At 44.1% G+C, this 19,069-nt stretch overlaps 1 protein-coding gene across 5 annotated transcripts in view; it reads right to left on the reverse strand.

The window, feature by feature from the left end:
• The window catches only part of KLHL29 (kelch like family member 29), a 387,198-nt gene that overhangs the window by 32,580 nt on the left and 335,549 nt on the right, over positions 1 to 19,069 (reverse strand). For all 5 annotated transcript variants that reach the window (XM_064411797.1, XM_064411794.1, XM_064411793.1 and 2 more), the window contains 3 exons: positions 16,563 to 16,822; positions 3,960 to 4,158; positions 1,078 to 1,260 (listed from right to left, as the gene is read on the reverse strand). In XM_064411797.1, coding sequence (XP_064267867.1) covers positions 1,078 to 1,260; positions 3,960 to 4,158; positions 16,563 to 16,822 — 642 coding nt within the window. The remainder of the gene's footprint in view (positions 1 to 1,077; positions 1,261 to 3,959; positions 4,159 to 16,562; positions 16,823 to 19,069) is intronic.

A 19,069-nucleotide genomic window follows, 5' to 3' on the forward strand; every position in this document is an offset into this window, starting at 1 on the left:
CAGCAGTTCAGTCTGTCTGTCTCAAATTCCATAACCTACCATTTAGATTCAACTACAGAGAGTATTTTAAATTGTGTTTCTATGGCAGTGAAACCTCTTTGCATGCTTGATGGTTGTCAGACCTATTTTCTTCACGTTGCAACTGCAAAATATTGTTGTTGACTGCTCTGAGAGTATGTTAACACTGCAGAGACATGGAGAATGATAAAAGCAGGGAAATCCTTCTCTCCCAACATTCTTCCCACCTGTTTTATTTATTTTTTTTTCTCCCCAGGAGCAGCTGGGTAAAACTCTGGCAGGTCCTGCTTTGTCTGGGCTGCCTGTATTATAACTTTTCTCCCAGCCCAGAAAATCTGGGGGGTGAATGGATTGAGAACAGCCCTCTAGAGAAGGACTGGGGAATACTGGTGGACAAAAAATAGGAAATGACCTAGCAAAATGCACTTACAGCCCAGAGATTGTCAGCGTATCCTGGGCTGCATCAAAAGCAGCTTCACCAGCTGGTCAAGGAGGTGATTCTCCCCATCTACTCTGCTCTCGTGAGACCCCACCCTGAGTACAGTGTTCAGCTCTGGGGTCCCCAGCACAAAAAGGACATGGACCTGTTAAATTGAGTCCAAGGAGGGGGTGTGAAAATAGTCAGAGGGCTTGAGCACCTCTCCTATGCTGACAGGCTGGGGTTGCTCATCCTGGAAAAGAGAAAGGTCTGGGGAGACCTTATGGTGACCTTTCAAAACTTAAAGGGGGCTTATAAGAAAGATGGAAAGAGGCTTTTTATCATGGCCTGTAGTGACAGGACCAGATGTAAGAGTTTTAAACTGAAAGAAGGGAGATTTAGATTGGACATAAGAAAGAAATTTCTTACATCAAGGGTGGTGAGGCCCTGGCACAGGTTGCCCAGAGAAGCTGTGGCTGTCCCATCCCTGCTCAAGACCAAATTGGATGGGGCTTGGAGCAACCTGGGATATGGGAAGGTGCCCCTGCCCATGGCAGGGGGGGTTGGATTAGGTGACCTTTAAAGGTCTTTTTGAATCCAAACCCTTGTGTGGTTCTGTTTCTATGGAAATTGCTGCTTACCTGAGAGATAGATGTTGTCTCCAGCGCTGACCACGCTGAAAAACTCTCGGTCATAGAAGGGCAGGCTGGCCAATGGGTACCACTTGTTGTTTTGAGGATTTAAGCAGGTGACTGCTGTTAAAGCACGTTGGTTCATGCCAATCATCTGGCGACCCCCAACTAAGACTATTACCTCGGCTACTCCTAGGATTCAAGTAAGAATAATAGTATTATAAAAAAGTGGCATCTCTCAACCAGGCAGGAACCCATCCAAAAATACTCATCAGTCAGGGAAATTTTAATGTATCATATATAAATCTGTTTTAGAGTCTGCAATCAAACCACGAAGGGTGAGAAAAAACAGGAATGTGTGTGTAGGGGGAGCAGTGGGTGAGGAATGACACTATGAACACTCTTGGGAGAACTAGGGAGGGAGAATGCCATCTGGGCAAAACTTGGGGGGAAAGAAATAAAAAGGCAGATTCATGTAAAGATGTCCATTCATTTCAACAGTCTGTGAGTGAGACTTGCAGGTAGCAAATTCTCTTCCATTGAAGAAAATGGGCATTTTGTCAAGGATTGTGATAGCTTTGGAGCATGGTCATTATTCACCAAAAGCCTGTTTGGACTTTAACCTAAATAAAGTCTTCTCACATTAAAAGCTAATGTCTGGAGAAAGTGAAGCCATGGTTTTATAGATCCTCACTCTGATAGTCCTTCTGCATGCACTCTATTAACATATAATTTTCTGGTGGATTATTTTTTGTTTGTTGGGGTTTTTAAAATTTATTTTTTTTTTGCTTTTCCCAGGAAAAGCTGATTTTCCAGATCCAGACAACATGTGCTCAAGTCGTGGATCATGGTTTTGGTCCACCAGGTGCTAGGAAACATGACAAAGATGGCCCCTACCTTAATATTTACTGAGCTTTATCTGTGCTTGAACAGCTCCCCCAAGCCCGTAACATGCAAGGTGTGCAGCAAGCCAAACTGTCTGTTCATGCAAAACTTTCAAGTCCACATCTCTGAGGTTTTATTCCCACCTCACAGCCAGAGCTGAGTTATATCTGATCTCCGTGCTACTCCAAACTCCTCTCCAGACTCATTCCCACAGAGATGGGTCACAGTATAACCCTGGGATGTTTCCTGCCTCCATCCAAGAGTCAGGTGCAGGGGTTGGCTTGGACTTGGCGTTTAGCTGAAGTGTTAAAAACCCTTTTGCAGCAATTGGAAGCCCCTGTGCACTGTGCTTCCAGGAGAGACAGGCTCAGAAGAAGGACCAGGAGGCTACAAGCTGGAAGGCATCACTGTTTCAGGAGCTGTTTCCTGACTGGAGCCATTGCTGAGATGTGTTACAGTTCCCAGCCCACAGACAAGTGTGCACAGGTGCGGGGCAGGAGCGAGACTGGCAGCGAGAGGGATTAGGAGCAGCAGCGGAGAGAAATGCGTCTGCAGAGTAATGGATTATCGTCATTCTTCATTAGCATTTTCAAAAAATATATTTGTGTCATTCAAGCAAGGTTACTCTCTTAAAAGTTATTAAGATGAAGTGCTGTACGGTTTAAAATAAATATTTCTCAGTAACAAGAGATCATTATTTTTGCGCCGTACCAGAAAATCTAATCACCTGTGCAAGACATAACTTGATTATAATCAATGACCTCGAGAGGGCATGTGACATGCAGCAGCGAGTCCACAAAGGGTGTTTAGAGATCCTTTGTGCCTCCATGAATGCTGTTGATATGCAAAATAACATGATTCTATATAATTAGACTCTGACCTAAAAAACTATAATCACCCTCCTTTACCCTGAGAGAATCACTTTTCCCTCATCAACAGGCTTCTGGAAATGGATCACATTACACCTACAATTTTATATACATAAAATAAGCACTTTTCAAAAATCCCTTCAAACATCACACCATTAGTCGTCTTCAATGAAAGACTTTTTAGGGTAGATTGTTATTGAAAGTCCTCTACACTTCGTCCTTCTGAAAGGTGCCTTGATGAGGCAGTCTCCCGAAGCTGCAAATGCCGTGGTTTGATATGCCATCTCCGTGCCACATTAGCATCAGTGGCAGTGACAGAAAGTTTTGTCTGGCTTTCTGTTGTACTTATGGGAGGCAGAAGTACAAGGCAGCATGTTAAAACAATTCACCTGCTTCATCAGACTCCTTCTTGGATGCAGTTTTCCTATCTGGTATCTGCATTCTCTGTTCAGCGAATATTTAGGACATTTCTCACATCACCATGATATGGGCTCAGCTGGCAAGGTGGGCACTTAGTGTTTTTCCATGCATTTTTCCAGAAAGGAAAAATGGGTGTGAAACTTTTTAAGAGGGCTCAGTTTTTCACAGCTGCTGTGTTTTTAAAAGGGATTAGGTTATGTGTGATCCATTTGTTCTGGAGGCATTAACAGTCTGATCTAGTACTCATCAGTGTAAAAATACCGCATTTACACCAGCCTCATCATATAAAAATATTATACTTACAAAGGGCTGTGAAAGTGAAGGTGTTTGATGCATATTAGACAGATGCTCCCCACAAGAGGCTCCATGGCAAAAAAAATATTAAATTATTCACCTATTTCTGCAACTAGAGAAACTGAAGCAAAGAGAGCAATGGGCTTATTTTCAGGACAACAGAGGAACGTTACAGTCTCTGTCAAGGACAATAATTCCTCAAATTTAGGCTCCTTTAAAATCCCAATTCAGAAGCATATATCTGAACACCCATGTTCACCCATTGGGAGAGGCTCCCAAATTCCGAAGGAAAGTAACAATGGAAAATTGAGATCAGAATATCAGCAGGTTCCGGGAAGGAGCCAAAGTCTGTGCCCTGTCCGAGGACATGTCTGGGAAATGTGGAACCAGGGGCTGGTGTTGTTGAAGGATGTTTTGCTTTACCTGCAGAGAGCCTGGGCCGGGTCCTCGGTGTCTGCATCTCCTGGCGGGCGTGGGGCAGCATGTGGTAACGCTTGGCTTCGTTCACCAGATCCCGGCAAGCCTCCGAAGACTTTATCAACTCCTCATTGTCAACAACATTCAGCAGATAGCTGGGATGGATGAAGGGGAGCCGCACCACCGCCAGCAGCTCTGCAGCATACTGTGAGGGGGGGGAATAATAACACATGCAGCCTTCGTGTCAGAGTTCAGCCTCTTGGCATCTCCACTTCCTTGCCTGTAAACCACCCCCTGTCATCCAGCCTGGAAACACACTTGTCATGGATGCTGCACACAAGCTCTGCCTAGTGAATGAGTGTGATAGAGACAATACAGCCTTCAGAGCTCACTGGCCCAGGCTGGGTTTGGTCCCAGAAACTAAAAATAATCTTGAAAAGGTGGCAACTCCTGTTATACAGCACTGTATGGATGAATTTTTGGAAATAAAAGCTCATTCTGAACTCAGGCTGAATGGAACACCTTATGCAGTGGAGACAGGGAGTGAGCATTTGAGTTATCTGAATTGACCTTGAAAAGTGAGTGTGGTTGTTGCACTGTAATACAACCCCCAAATAAGTATTTTCTGGCACTATAAATGTGAAACAGAAGTCTGTTAATAGGGTAGATTTCAACAACTGTGGTAGAGCCTGAATGATGTCAACCAATTGCTAAAAATCTTTCAATTAGTAGAGTTTGTTGGTGAAACGAATTATGTAGCTCTAGCTTTTAGGGAAGTCTGACTCCAGAGGGTGCTATAGAAATACTGACAGTAAGATTCATGTCCTAAACAAACACATTAAACCTCAGAGGGTAAAGGACATCTGAGCAAATGAAGCTGTCTGTCACCAAACATGGCTTAAAGGAGAACAAAACCCCAAGAGAGAAACTGCAATCAAAAAGGCAGGAGTCCATCCCCAGATTATTCTTTTTATATATAGTTGTGTATATTACAACACTGCATGAGAATACAGTGAAAAGCAGAGCAATGGGAAAACAGGATGCAAACTAAGGGTGAGCAGCAAGAAAAGATAATCATCTGTTACAATAAATATTCATACAATGGCAGCATCCAAAGATCCCAACTGGGACTGAGGCCAGGATGCAAATAAATATTCCTGAGGTCCGTGCTGGTCCCAAGAAACTCTGGGCGCCAGCAGCATCTGCTGGCCTGCAGATGCCTCTGGTCTTCCAGAAGCCACTTGGCTCTTACTTTCTTTTTCAGCAGCATGCCTGTCCCTGCAGCGTGTGAGAGCCAAGTCACAGCAGGAACAGGAGCAGGAACAGGGATGGGAATGAAGCAGGGGCATAGTGAGAAGGGAGGGCAGGGATATGGCCTGAACTGGGTACTGGGCTGGCCAAGCAACTGGAGGATGCAGTGACACCTGCGAGTGTGTCCAGGGCTTCCCCTATCCCCACCCAAATTGAAGAAGCAGGCTTAAATTTAGAAGGAAAACAAAGGATGTCTCCTCCAAATTCACACTGCTCTCCTACTGGAGAGCCACATCACCATGGCGAAAGTTCTGCCAAAGCAAAAATGCAACAACTTGTGGGGTTGCAACAGATGAGCCCCACATGTGCCTGCAGACCTGTGGCCCTGAGGAGATGAAGGGTGTCAGGCTGACTCCCAGTCCCCAACTTATCAGCTCTCCTCAACACTAGAGCTGCCAATTTTAGGTACAGCTTAAAGACTTGAAGCCTGGACAGTTGCAATTGTGTGGGGATAAAAAAGTTGTTTGGCGATCCAAAAGGGATGGAAAAGTGACAGTGCTTCTCTGCTGGGAAAAAAAAAAACAACCCCTGTGAGCAGTTTGTTCCTGACTCCTTGCTACTACCTCTAGTGTGGCACAGAGCCAAGTGGGGCTTGAGATCACTTAATCAACCTCAAAACATAAAAGAAGACACTCCTCCCTTGCTGAAATCCATTTCTGAGGTGCTTTCTAGGAGGTACAACGCCTGCTCCTTCCCCAGAGCCACAAATGTCAGGCACTTGGCTGCAGATATCTTAATGTCATTACCTTGTAAGAGAGGAAGCAGTGGACATATGGCAGTGGGTGGCAAATCTCTGACTTCAGGAAGTGCTTTTTTTAAGAAGGTTGGAGGCGTTTAACCTTACACGGGAGCCAAAACGAAACGTGGCACTGGGACAGGGGAATAATGTGGAGAGAGGGTGCACTGCCAGTGGGTGAGACAATCCCACGGGGGAGGCTAATTCCCACTACAGGCTGCTCAGAAAGCAGCACAAGTTGCTAAAGGCAGTTTAAATAAAGCTGTAAAATGTATGGAGTGTACACAGCAGCCTTAAATCCCTTGGTGTGGTGGGACATGCTGGAGCTGTCCCTGACAGTCCCGAGGCTGGTCTGCACTGGAAGCAGCCACAACACAAAGCAGTGCCAAACACCAGCACAGACGGGTGTGCCACTACGTGGGGACGTGCTGTTCCACTTACCACCATGTCCAAAAGCTGGCTGCCAATTAACATTGGGAGAACAGCTCCTATCTGTCAGGGATGGGACAATTCCCGTGGGCCCAGTGGAGTTACGGCCTCCATTTCCCACCTTTCCCTGAATAAATGGGGCAGCACTGCTCCCTGAGCACAGCGAGCTCTCCCTCTCACTCGCCCACCTCGCTTTAATTAGATAAGTGAGAAAATGTGATTCTGTTTCTCTCCTGGATTCCCCCCCCCTCCTTTCTCTCCTCTTTTGTCTGAGCTCGTGGCTTATTTTGAAGGGGAATAATAATTAGAACATGCTGCTCCCTTTCATCAGCTAGAAAGCTGATGTCACATATCAAAACCAATGTCACTTTTCACTCTTATTCTTCCCTTTGCTCAAACAGCTACAGAAAGCTGGCTCTGTGTGTGTGTGTCTGTGTGTGCACGACCACACACAGCCATGACTCGGGCTTGGTGCTGAGAGCATGAAGGGTACATAGAATTGCAGTGTTTTTCACCAAGGGATTTAAGGAGTACGAACCATGGCAGCATCTTCACAAGACAGGAGAAGCTTTTATAAAGCAACCTCTTTTCGCACCAGTTCTTTTAAGCACTATAGTCAAGGGTGAATTTCATTTAGCCTCACTGATTTAAGAATATTCAAGTGATTTAGGCAATCAGCAGCCTTTTTCTTTTGGATTCTCCCTTATGAAGACTTCCCAGCTCTGTTAGCTATGATTGTACTAAATATCCTGTTACTATTATCCTTTTCATTTAAGACTGGAATAAGCACCATAAAGCATTTCAACCTCCTTACCATCTGTTATTTGCTCTCCATTCTCTCTTGTCTTTCCGTTGTGCCTTATACAGCTATGAAACATCCACTGCACACCCTGACGTTACCAGTTATCACTAAAGCAGCAGAATACATGCACAGGACACAATGCCAAATTCATCCACCTCGTATCCCTGTGCCTGTAACCTGGGAATGTTTTCTCCTCCCTGCTTGGCTGCAGGGTCTGGCTGGACAAGTAGAATATTTCTTAGGTCTTTGCTGAGAATCACTTATGACTACTCTACAGCCTGCATCACATGCCAGGGTGAAGGAGAGAATATTAATACCCTTTCCGGGCCTAAATTAGGAATTACCAACTCATAAGCATGTAGGACCACACCTCAGGTTCCTTGAGAATGGACACCATGATGCAAAAATCTAAATATTTATTGTTTAAAATGCTAGGAAAGTTTTTGAACACCATCAGGACTGGATTTTTTAGGTGATATGAACCTCATTGTAGCTCCTGTTGGGCAAAGGGAACTGCTCAGGTTTTGCACCAGCAGAAGATCTCATCCATAAAGTCCCTGCTGAGTGATGCTGCCAGATACCCTGTGCATGGCCAGGGTGATTCTACAGGAGCAGAGCCCTGCTGCAAAATGAGCAAAGTCTTTGTGGACATTCACTGGGGACACAGGAGAGCAGAGACTTCTAAGAGATACTATCTGTCCTGCTTCAAGGCACATATTTCAGTGACTTTTCACTGATTTCAATGGCTGAACAGAAAGCAGGATCTTTCCACCAGTCTGCAATCACAAGTGTGTTTCATATGAAATGGGGAGAGAAAAACCTTAAGAGATCTTATCTTTCCCTAATTAACTGAACATTTCCAGGGAGAGATTCAGCTCTAGATTCAGACACCTAAATGGGTTCATACAAGCCAAGTATTTACTTGTCAGCCAGACATGTGTAAACTCATGTTATAATTAAGAGATTTAGTCAACACACTTAACAGTCCCCAGGGCAATGTAAGCTGAGAGGATACACTGAGCACCAGGGGAAGCAGAGATTATCAATGTCCCCTTCTGGGCCAGAACTGTGAGCCACCAGCTCCTGGGAAATGGATTGTGCTCCTCAGACCATACTTCACACCACAGCACACTAAAGATGTCTACAACCATATGTCAATCCAAATTGGAGGGCAATTAATTCTACCCTCTGGTAGGAATTTTTGCATCCATTTGTCCTGGGTGTGTTTAGAAGGTTGTGATCATGCTATGAGGAAGCCTAAGTGCTACCGCTGGGTCAATGTTGACTCTGAGGAATATGTGATCAATGTGACCAGCTATACCTTGAGGCTGACCCTTTCAAGCCTTTCCCTAATAATCTGTTCACATGCAAGTTACTCCCATCTCATTAGGCAGGCCAGTGCTTCAGCAAATGAGACTACAAAAGCCTCTAATACTTGGGATTTTTTTTTTTTTTTTAAATTCCTGACTGGTAGTTTGAGTGAGAACATTTACTTTGCTAAACTTTTTATGACATTTCTTCTTTACTGATTACATCAGTATTATGAATGCTTGCTTGCAAGTGGGCTTTGTTCTGGCATCTTCACAGTCTCAGTTACAAAACCCACTTCACTATCACATTAAAAATAATCTTTTTATTCTCAAATCTCTAATCCAGTAAAATCCTCACAAGTATTTTCCAAAAGGACTGTCACTGTACTGCACAGACTTGGGCCACAACAGTACACAGTTAAGATTTTAAAGGAAGTATGTCTACTGCTACAGGGTCATATTTCCTGCTCCTTAAATGCTCCACTGGAAAGCTCTCAAGATTTTTAACATTTTTGAAATAATGCTTAAAGAGGTCAAAATAATGTTTCCCTTATGCCTTATAATTCATCTGTCTCTTTAGTTTACTGTTCTCCCTACAAAGGCCCCTTTGTACTTTCTGCCTAGAGAAACAGGCTTCGGATAGAAATACAAATACAGAAGCTTGATTACCCACATTACGACAGGGTTTTGCTCCAATAAACTGCTGTTTCAGCCCTTTATGCCTAATTGCAATAGTTTTCAAAACATTATGAAATAGGAATAGATATGGTTCACATTGAAGGAGATTTATGTTGTCTCATAGGAACCCTGTGTTCAAACTCCCTCACGTTTTGCACCATCCCAGTGTGAGAGCAAGAACCTTCCTGGATGGAGGAAGCCATCAGAGGCAGATCTAGAAGTAGAACCAAGTCCCCACTGCATTAGATTCCTTCAAATGAGGACTGGACATGCTAAGTAAAAACACCTGGCTGTGACCAGGGAACAAACTGCCCAGTGGCCCTTGCCCTGGGGATGTGGCATAGTGGCCTTTCAAGCTGGCATGCTAGAAAGGTGACATGAGTGGTACCTCCCTCTCACCGTCTCCAGCCCAAACCAGGCTTACCCTACAGTTTACCCAACCTGATATTCAAAATATTGCCATCTCTGAGTTTCCAAATGCAAGCCCAACAGGGAACTGGCTGGTTTGGGGAAGCCAAAGCTGTTGGTGCACTGCTTTGCCATTCTCAGAAGTAAGTATTTTTTGGCTAGATTTTCCCAGTGCTGCCCTGCTACCTGGTAATGAGGGGACTTTGATATATTTAACCCCTGGGTATTACAAAGACACACTGTGTTTCCAGCAAACTCCTGCACATTCCTACACCCAAGGTCACATCCAAGCCCAACTAAGCTTTCTGCTGCGCTTGGAGTACTTACTAATCACCCGCATTGACTTCTTGGAATGGCAATGCTGCCTTCAGATTAAACCCAAAGGCTTGGTAGCATGTCAGCCAACAGCCTCCTAATATCATGAGATAAACATGCGGCAGAAAATCTGGTTTGCAGGCACTGGGTTCAGCTGGTGGCTCGGTGGCAGGATGCCATGTGCATAAATCTCATGCCCAGCAAGAAGGAAAGAGCAGCCCCTCTGTCTTCCTGCAATCAGGTTTCAACGTGACATCTTTATGGCAGCACAGCTGACTAAACACTGTAATGTCACCAGAGAGCGGCTGTCCCGTTCTCCTGTTTGCAAAGCAGCTCTCAGGTTGGTATTTCCAGCAGTAATATGATGAGAGGCTTTTAAATGCACAGGAAGATAAATCATTGATCATATTTGGAATCTGCCTGATCAGGATTAAAAAAAGCCTCACTCTTACCATGCATTCTCTAGCTTGCTGACTAAAGTCTATAAAATAACCCCTCCAAGTTCCCCAGATGATACCAGGGGTACGTGGTGTTTCTTTTGCTTATGGGCAGTCACCTATTCAAACACAGCAAACAATGCCCCTCAAAAGCACACTGCCAACAACAAACCAGCTGCAGCTTCTCAGGAGCTTCACAGAATCAAGTAAACCTCTCTGTCCCTACAACACACTGGCATGTGAATCCATGTGCCGTAATTCTCTAAAATGCTTCCTGACTGGAATATAAAATGATTTTTTTTTCTGGAGGTTGGTCCTGAATGCTGGGGCCACATGCAGCACAAGGCAAGGGAGCACTTGTGAGGAGCTGCTTGTGGATGTGGGTCTTTGTAAGGCCGTTGCTTCAGCAACAGCGAAGAAAGATTTGTAAAAAAATAGGAAAATGTGGCTTGGAAAAGCCACAAATGAAGAGACTGATCAGACTGAGAGACAAGGGAGCCCCTCAAACCAATTAAAACTTCAGAGAAATAATTCTGTAGATTTTCTGTCAAGGGTATCCCTTTAAAAAAACTTAAAAGTTTAGTAGAGGGAATTTCAGGAACTGCTAATGTCACCTGCATCCTCTTTGTTATTTAAGGCAGTTTCTTCCTCCAGTATATAGCTAAGGGCATGTTCCTGGACTGATTCCATTTGTGCTGCTGCCTTTTCTTCTCCCTCTGTAAGCTCGTATGGGAGCTGAGTGTCTGCAAAAGCTTCATTCAAATTGGAGCTCTTTGAGCAGCCCATCCCCAGGAAATCACAGGGGTTACTGCTCATCCCTTGCATTTTTCACTTTCACAGAAATTGAAGCTTCTTGTACTTTCATTATGGCATCTTTCTGTATTTGTCTGCTCTTGCCACAAATGGATTTCAAAGCACCAGGATAGTGTGGGCTTTTCAAAGAAGCCTAATTGAAGTGTTACAGAGTGTTAGTGCCTAATTCACTTAGGCTCCCTTGGAAGCATCCTTTTTCATATTTATTCCAACACTCTTTCCTGAAACTTTATGTCCTTGAGTACATTGATTGATCAATTAATTTCTTATTATGATGAACTAAGTAATTTGTACATGCTGGTATTGGCTATCAGCTTCTATCATTATCTCCTTGTCATCACAGAGCAGAGTTGGAATTGTCATTGTTACCTGTCAGATTCTCCATTTTCCTGAAGCAAACTGCTCTTCTGCATGGAGGCTCTCTAAAATGTGCCTGAGAAATAAGGGATCTTCCATGTGCTCTCTCAGTCACCAGCCCTCTCTCCTCTGTAGTGTCTTGCCTTCAAACTGCCACTCTCTGTCACTGCCAAAATATAGCTCATGGGCATTTGTAGCTTTTTTGACATAAATCCTCTTCTCCTTCTCTCCATCACTTTTCCTTACCCTCACTGACAGACATAGAGCTTACAGGTGGGCTTTGTGTTTGCTTAGTGTTAGACTAATTTGCCAAGTCTCAAATTCAGCCCAGTGGTTCTTACTGTTGTTATTCCCATGCATCCTTCCAGAAAACCCCCCTCCTTGGGGCTTCAAACACTTGTAGACATTTATCCCTCTTTAGCTGTCATTAGGCCAAGTCATGCATATTCACATCTTTTAATCTTTTTTTTTTTTCACATCAGTTCCTTCAGTCTTTTAATCATTTGTGTTGCTCTTCTCTAAATTACCTCAAATTTGTCTACGCATCTCTGGTTCTCAGACACCATGAAGATGCTGTTTAGATAAATCTGCCTCTGAGGACTCAAGTTCATAAAAAGCTTGTAAATGCCTTTATGGTGGATTTTGTATTGCTGCTGGTCACCAAGATTTTAAAGGTTTGGAAAAAGGGCACATGATGGTATCCTTGCAGAGTGCAACGAAAGGTGAATGTCATTCATCTGAGTCTCTTGTCCTTCATTCATCACTGCAGTATCTGCCTCTCTTCTAACACTTCTCTGGGCAACTTGTTGAAATGTTTGCCCTCTCCTCTTGTCTTGTCCCTCCTCAGGGTGAGAGGAAAGCTTCATGCAATGGAAACTCTTCCTTTGCCAGGCTTTCTGTCATTAATAAACATGGTAGTATGGCTTTTTTATCTCAGAGAAAACATACAACTTTGGACTTGGAAGAGAAAGTGGGAATGCTTCCAGTGAGCTTTGGGATGCCTATGGTTTGGACAGGCAGCAAACTGCTACACATTCAGCAACTTCCCATCCTTCCCATCCCATGTGGATGCTGGGCATGACTGAGCAGCTTTGGCAGTTGTCAGTACCTGTGGACAGCGTGGCTCATTATCCACTGAATCCTCCCAACAGCCCTCATGGGAGACATCACTTCCCTCCAGCTTATAGGGTAAGAAATGGGAGCAGAAAGGTGAAACAACCTGCCCAAGGCCATGCAGAGAGCTGGGGGATGTGCTCAGGTGAAGACTGTGTGGGGCCTGGCAGAAATCTTTCCTTGTTTGGGCAGCTCAGACTGTGCTGGTTTCAGACAGCAAAGCCTCCATTATACAATATATTTTTTGCATGAGTTTACTGGAGTTGTAATAAGCTTATCAAGGGAATAACTGTTAGGATAAACCCTACAATCTCATCCATCAGTCAGGAAGAGAAATAAATAGGAAAAAAGAGTAGATGCAGCTTTCCCAGATGTGTCAGTCAGATGCAGGCTCTGCACTCAGTGACAGCAATCAGAAGGACTCCTGCAACCAGTGCTCTGTGTCCACTAGAAATTACCTACTAGTCCTGACCTCACCTCACAGGCTGCTTTTTCTGGCCAGACCAATTTTAAAATGCACTACCAGCAGCACTAAGCCAGCTTCATAAATGTTACCATATGAGCTGGGGCACCGCTCCAACACGGTAGGGGGATACAATTATTTACCAAATCCTGGTAAAACATGTCCCTCTCTGAATTGCCTCTTTGTCTTATGCAGATGATCAGCAACCCTTAAAGCACTGCTGTTCTCTCTTTGTAACAAGGCTCAGGTGCTGTCTTTTGTAATGCCACAGAGCACTTTTATGAGCACTGTTCATATGAGCACAATGTGCACAATTAAACATCAGCCAGAGCACAGCTTTTCAACTTGCCTTCCAAGAAAATCCTGCTGCCTTCCCTGTCACTGTCCTCCAGCCTGGTGGGAAAGAATTAACAAAAGCAGAAACAGTCAGACATCTGAAGAAAAGCTTTTAGAATGGCAGAGAAGAGCAGGTAGACAGCAAACAACGCCTTTCCAGGAGAACAGGAGGCTCTGTTGAAAATCTCCTTCCCAGAGGCTTTCAGCAGGGGACTGGGCAGGAGGGGAGGCAGTGATGGATAAGTTGTTGTAAGAGCACGGCATGAGGCTGCGGTGGGGGAGCACGAGTGGTGAGATTTACTGTCCCCAGGCACTGCAGAGTGACACAAAGCCATTACAGCACAAGGAGTTCTGGAGGGCTGCAGCTGCCCTGGGGGCAGAGGGTGCTGATTCAGAGAAGCTCCTCTGCGGGGATGTCTCTGCTGAGAGAGCCCCTGCCAGGCTTGCCAAGGAAGATGGACATGCAGGTGAGATGAAGAGCACAGCCCTTTCCCTGTTTGTGCCAGACCTCCACCTTTGGGAGAATCACCAATGCAGGACTTGGAAGAAGCTGCCAAAGAGGCATTTTAGTGACCTGCCATTGGAGGTACTGAGAATAAAAATGTGACAATAGAGCCTGAACTGTCAAGGTAAAGGGAGATGCCGAGACTATGGAGAAAGGGACTCTGGAAATCCATGGAAGGACTTAACTGTCAGCATGACTTCTGGGAGTGAGAAATAAAACCAGACCCAGTCACCTCAGGAGTGCAGTAGAGCTGGAGTGATGTCTTGGGACTGCTGCAATTCATGGCATCCATCAACCCTCCCAGGACACCCCAACAGTCCTGGTGTCCTCCACTCCAAAGACTCTAAAGGCAGCTCATAGAATCTATCTCCAAAATGTGGATAAAATAAAAATATCCATGCACTGCTCCTGCAGGAAGGTTCATCCAGTGTTCACTATTGCCATGGCTGCCCAGTTCTCCCAAGCTCTAAGCTCCTGTGCATCTCACAGGAGCTTGGGCAGTTCTTGGCATGGTGGGCTGTGCTGCACACAATGCACAAATTTTTGTTCACCATCATCTTCATTAGAAATAAGATTATTTAGGTCTATCTTCCCTCCTATCCACCATGGAAGCTATTTGTTCCCAGGATCTGAAAATGCAGAAGTCATTACTGTAAAGATGGTGCTTTTCATGGTAAGTGTGGACTCCTACTTTAAAAAAATAAGTACCTATTTAACTAAGAGCTTTATAATAGATCAAGCAGTGCACAGAGTACTAAGAAAAGTGAGAGCTACTATTTAAATAAACTAGCTTAGTGGTAGGATTGAGCAGGAAAATAGTTTCTTCTTGGTATCATTAATAGTAATTTATTCAAAACACTTATCTCTGGATAAATACAAATTAAAAATTAAAAGCTCCTGTAAAGTAATGCATGAAACTAAAGCACCACAGAGAAATTTGGAGAAGCAAACAGAACTGCCACCATAAACTACAAAAAACACTTCAGAACGAGGACAGAGGGGAAGGAAACTTGGGAATAAAAAAAAAAAACAACAGAAAAGCAACTCAACTGCAACACGAAAGGAAGAGAGGAAGGGATGGCGGTGGTGGCAGCAAGAAAAACCACCACTTAAGAAAACAAATTCCCAACATTGCCTCAGCAGGAGGCAGAAGGAAATATTAAAACCGCAATTTTGAGAACATAACCCAGACCGTCGGGTGAGTGACACCTTCTGCTGGCAGCAGGCAAACAGGCTCCTGCCGCAGGGCTCCCAACTCCGGCCCCTGGGAGCAGTCCCTGAGGTCGTGTTAAGTTCACAGTGGCACAGAGCCATCAAACTTCAAGCACCCAGGGAAACACTCTGTAAAACACTGTGTTTTTCAAGGCCAGCACGCATTTCAGTGAATCCATGGTACTCTGTGGATGTTTTAGGCAATAAAAACATTGGGCAATGCTAAATGAACTGCTGGCACACGGAGGAGGTGGTCAGAGTGGGATGGGTCCCCAGCACAGGACTGTCCTGCTGGTGAAGCAGCACAGGCAGCAAGGCTTGGCCTGGCATGCAGTACCCCACTGTCCTCAATGCCCTTATCCAGCAGCCTGCAGAGAGCAAGAGTTACTATTTCTCCCACTTTAGAGGAGAGGTGTGGATGTGCAGCTGCTTTGGATCACATCCAATGACACATTTAACATCCAACTGCATGTTTAGGTGCTTGAATTCACATTTCAGTCAAGAAGGTACACATTGTCAGATGTGGGACAGCATCAGCAACATGGCCAAGTGCCTCCCTGAGATACAGTGGGGTCCATGAGCAAGTGTCCACCTTAAGACAGCCAAAACTGTGACTGGGGGTCAACAGAAACAACTCTGGCCTCCACAGAAGGGGAAAACAATCCTCCCCTTATGGAATCTGTGCAGAGAACTTGCCTCCACATGGAGAGGTTTGGGGTTCAGATCACAGAGTTGACTCAAGGCAAGTAGCAGGTTTTAGATATCACCAGGGATGACTTCTGGTCCCAAGGACAATCACCAGCCTCCAGTCACTGTTTCTAGCATTATATCGAGACAGCGCCAGGAAAGTTACAGACTCAGTTTCTTTAGACAGGAGCAGACTGCATAACTCATATGGTTGAGAAAAGGCTAACTCTAATAAATACATAAAACCCAAGGGATTACCTAAGCAGCCAATAAAGATACAGAATCTTTATTTTATGAACTGGAGTTATACTTATTCACTATGTGGCATCAAAAGAAATACAGATTTTCTGACAGATTTTTTATTTCCTGCTGTTACTAAAATGCATCCCCTTAAAGCAGCATCTCACAAAACTGTAATTCTTCTCAATTTATCTCTGACTGAGCCTACAGTCAACAACTTTGTACCATGCATGTCATAAATGAGATTTTCATTCTAAATGATCAGATGTAGGGATCAGATTTTGAAATTACATACATTTTGTGCATAGTGTGCATTCCCTTTGTCTTTTTTTTTATCTGAACTGCCCATCCCATCTCCCACACACGTGTATGGTTAAAATTACATGAAGATGGTTTCTATTCTAAAAGAGACATTAATGGAAATGGAGCAGAGTGAGGCTGCTGAGATTATTTTTACCTGAGCTCTGATGGCGGCGTCTTTCTTAATCCACTTTATCACTGTTTCATACACCAGCTCCTCTGCTTTGGTGTTTAGGCTGTCATTGGACATGTAGGAAATGAAGTCATCTTTGGAGATATTAAGGATCTCTTCTTGGTTTGCCACCTCTGGGAAGATTTGCAGGGCATAAGCTTTGGCCATGTTGTATAGTTCAGTGCACTGCATGGCTTCAGCCATGGCTAATATTCCTAAGCAGTTGCTAGCAGTCAGCTGCTTTTCTAAAAAGGGCAAGAAAACAAACAAAAAAGGCAATTGAGAATTAGTAAAAGGAAGATTCACATTTGTTACAAGATCATGGGAAAAGTAAGTGTCACGGACAAACCTCCAACCTTAATTAATTTCAGGGAGTCAACTAGAAGCAGCACCCTGGGTTAATTTGGAATTGGGGTTTAAAGGACAAAAAGTGAGTTGGAGATGGGGAGAGAAATGCACTTTCTGGGTTTGCTTTTTCTGTAAGCCTCCACAAAGCACTGGGGAAACCTACTGACATAACAGGATCTGGGGCTTCCCAAGGGATGGGAACCCAGCCAAGAGACTGCTGCTGCTCCCACCGCCTACAATGTTGCTTTAAGGAACAGCAAAGATGTAAACGCCAGTGCAGACACTTAAGAATAAATGCAAACAGCACTAAGGACATTTCTGAGAATGCTGCAGTCACTTTATGATAATTTCTGCCCTGTTCAGCTACTGAGCTACTTCAAAAAAAAAAAAAAAAAAATCCTCCCCCCTCTTTTTTTTTCAAAGGAACTTTGTTGCTGCTGAATGTGATGACATCCCTTATGCAAAACACAGATTATACTAACGCCTTCTGTTAAACGTTGTGTAGTGGGTTTCAAAGAAAATCATGCACAGAGGAGACAGCATTATCTCCTTCCCAGCAAACAGAAGCAGCAGCACAGTGTGTAGCTTTGCGTTAGAAGTGTGCTACACCATACATTTGACTGTACTTTTTTTCCTTTCCAGCTATTTTGAAGAAAAACCCACCAATTTTAGACATTTATAAGAGGAACTCTCAGATTCTTTGCAGCTTTTGTTAACCAAGCCAGTACTAATAAGAAGAATATATTATTTTAAGATATAGAACTGAAAAAGAAAAAAGTAATAAGAGTGAGACTGCAATAGATCACAAAGGCATCTGCACCAGTGGCAGGCTCTGGTGCTGCCACAGAAGTCTATCACATTTGGCAGTGTCATATCCTCGTGCACTATGACAGAGCACCGGACAGGAATGTGCCATAGTCCCCTATCTCTTCAAACAAAACTCTCATCAGATTGCTTCTGCTGGAAATGCTCAGGGATTCCTCCCTACACTCTGCCTTCATCAGATTGAAAACCTGCATACTATCTATATGTGGCTTTTAATAAAATGGGATTATGAATCACCTTTTCCTATTTTTTTTAACCTGACATGAGATTAGGAGTTTTGTGGGTTTGTTTTGCTTTCTTCCCCTCCCAACTCTTATTATTTTCTTTTACAGATCCAGCAGTCTCAAAACTAGGTTATCTCATTTTGCATCAGTTGATTGATCAGTTGATCAGTACTGACTTCAAGGAGCCCATTTCCTCAAGCTGACTGCAGTAGCAGCACTGCTTGCTGTCAGTAGATTTTGTCACTCAGAGACTGTCCAGAAATGGGGTGTAAACTGATAGCTACAAAAAGGGAAGGGAAGGGAAGGGAAGGGAAGGGAAGGGAAGGGAAGGGAAGGGAAGGGAAGGGAAGGGAAGGGAAGGGAAGGGAAGGGAAGGGAAGGGAAGGGAAGGGAAGGGAAGGGAAGGGAAGGGAAGGGAAGGGAAGGGAAGGGAAGGGAAGGGAAGGGAAGGGAAGGGAAGGGAAGGGAAGGGAAGGGAAGGGAAGGGAAGGGAAAAAAAGAAAAGAAAAGAAAAGAAAAGAAAAGAAAAGAAAAGAAAAGAAAAGAAAAGAAAAGAAAAGAAAAGAAAAGAAAAGAAAAGAAAAGAAAAGAAAAGAAAAGAAAAGAAAAGGAGAAAAAAACCCCCTCCCTCCCAGAAAAACACCCCAAAACCAAACCAAACCACAAAAAAAACCAAGAGACCAAAAACAGCTTCCAGATTCCTTGCTTCTGTCTGCTGGCACAGTTTCATGGTGTACATACGGCTTGGGGTAAAGTAATCATCTATCAGAGCCCAAAACTCTCGTAATTTCTTGGCAAACTCTCAAGTCAAAGGCCAATCTGCCACTGTTCCACCTTATCCTCACAGGGTTAATAATGAAGGGAATAATCAATTTGGACTCATTAAGCAGCATATCATGGTAAAGACTTTCAAGTCTTTCTCTTGAGAGGACTGGTTTTGCCTCTATCAGGAGAGATCCCCATACCATTTCCAGCTGAGCCTGTGGTGTGAAGCAGAAAAAACTGCTCACAACTGATTTCTTCTGATCTGGACAAGCTTCTCCAGCTCTAACAGCACTGGGTGACTGATGCAGCCTGCTACACTGGTCCAAGCAG

Source organism: Passer domesticus, chromosome 3 (genome assembly GCF_036417665.1).
Source record: "Passer domesticus isolate bPasDom1 chromosome 3, bPasDom1.hap1, whole genome shotgun sequence".
NCBI lineage: Eukaryota > Metazoa > Chordata > Aves > Passeriformes > Passeridae > Passer > Passer domesticus.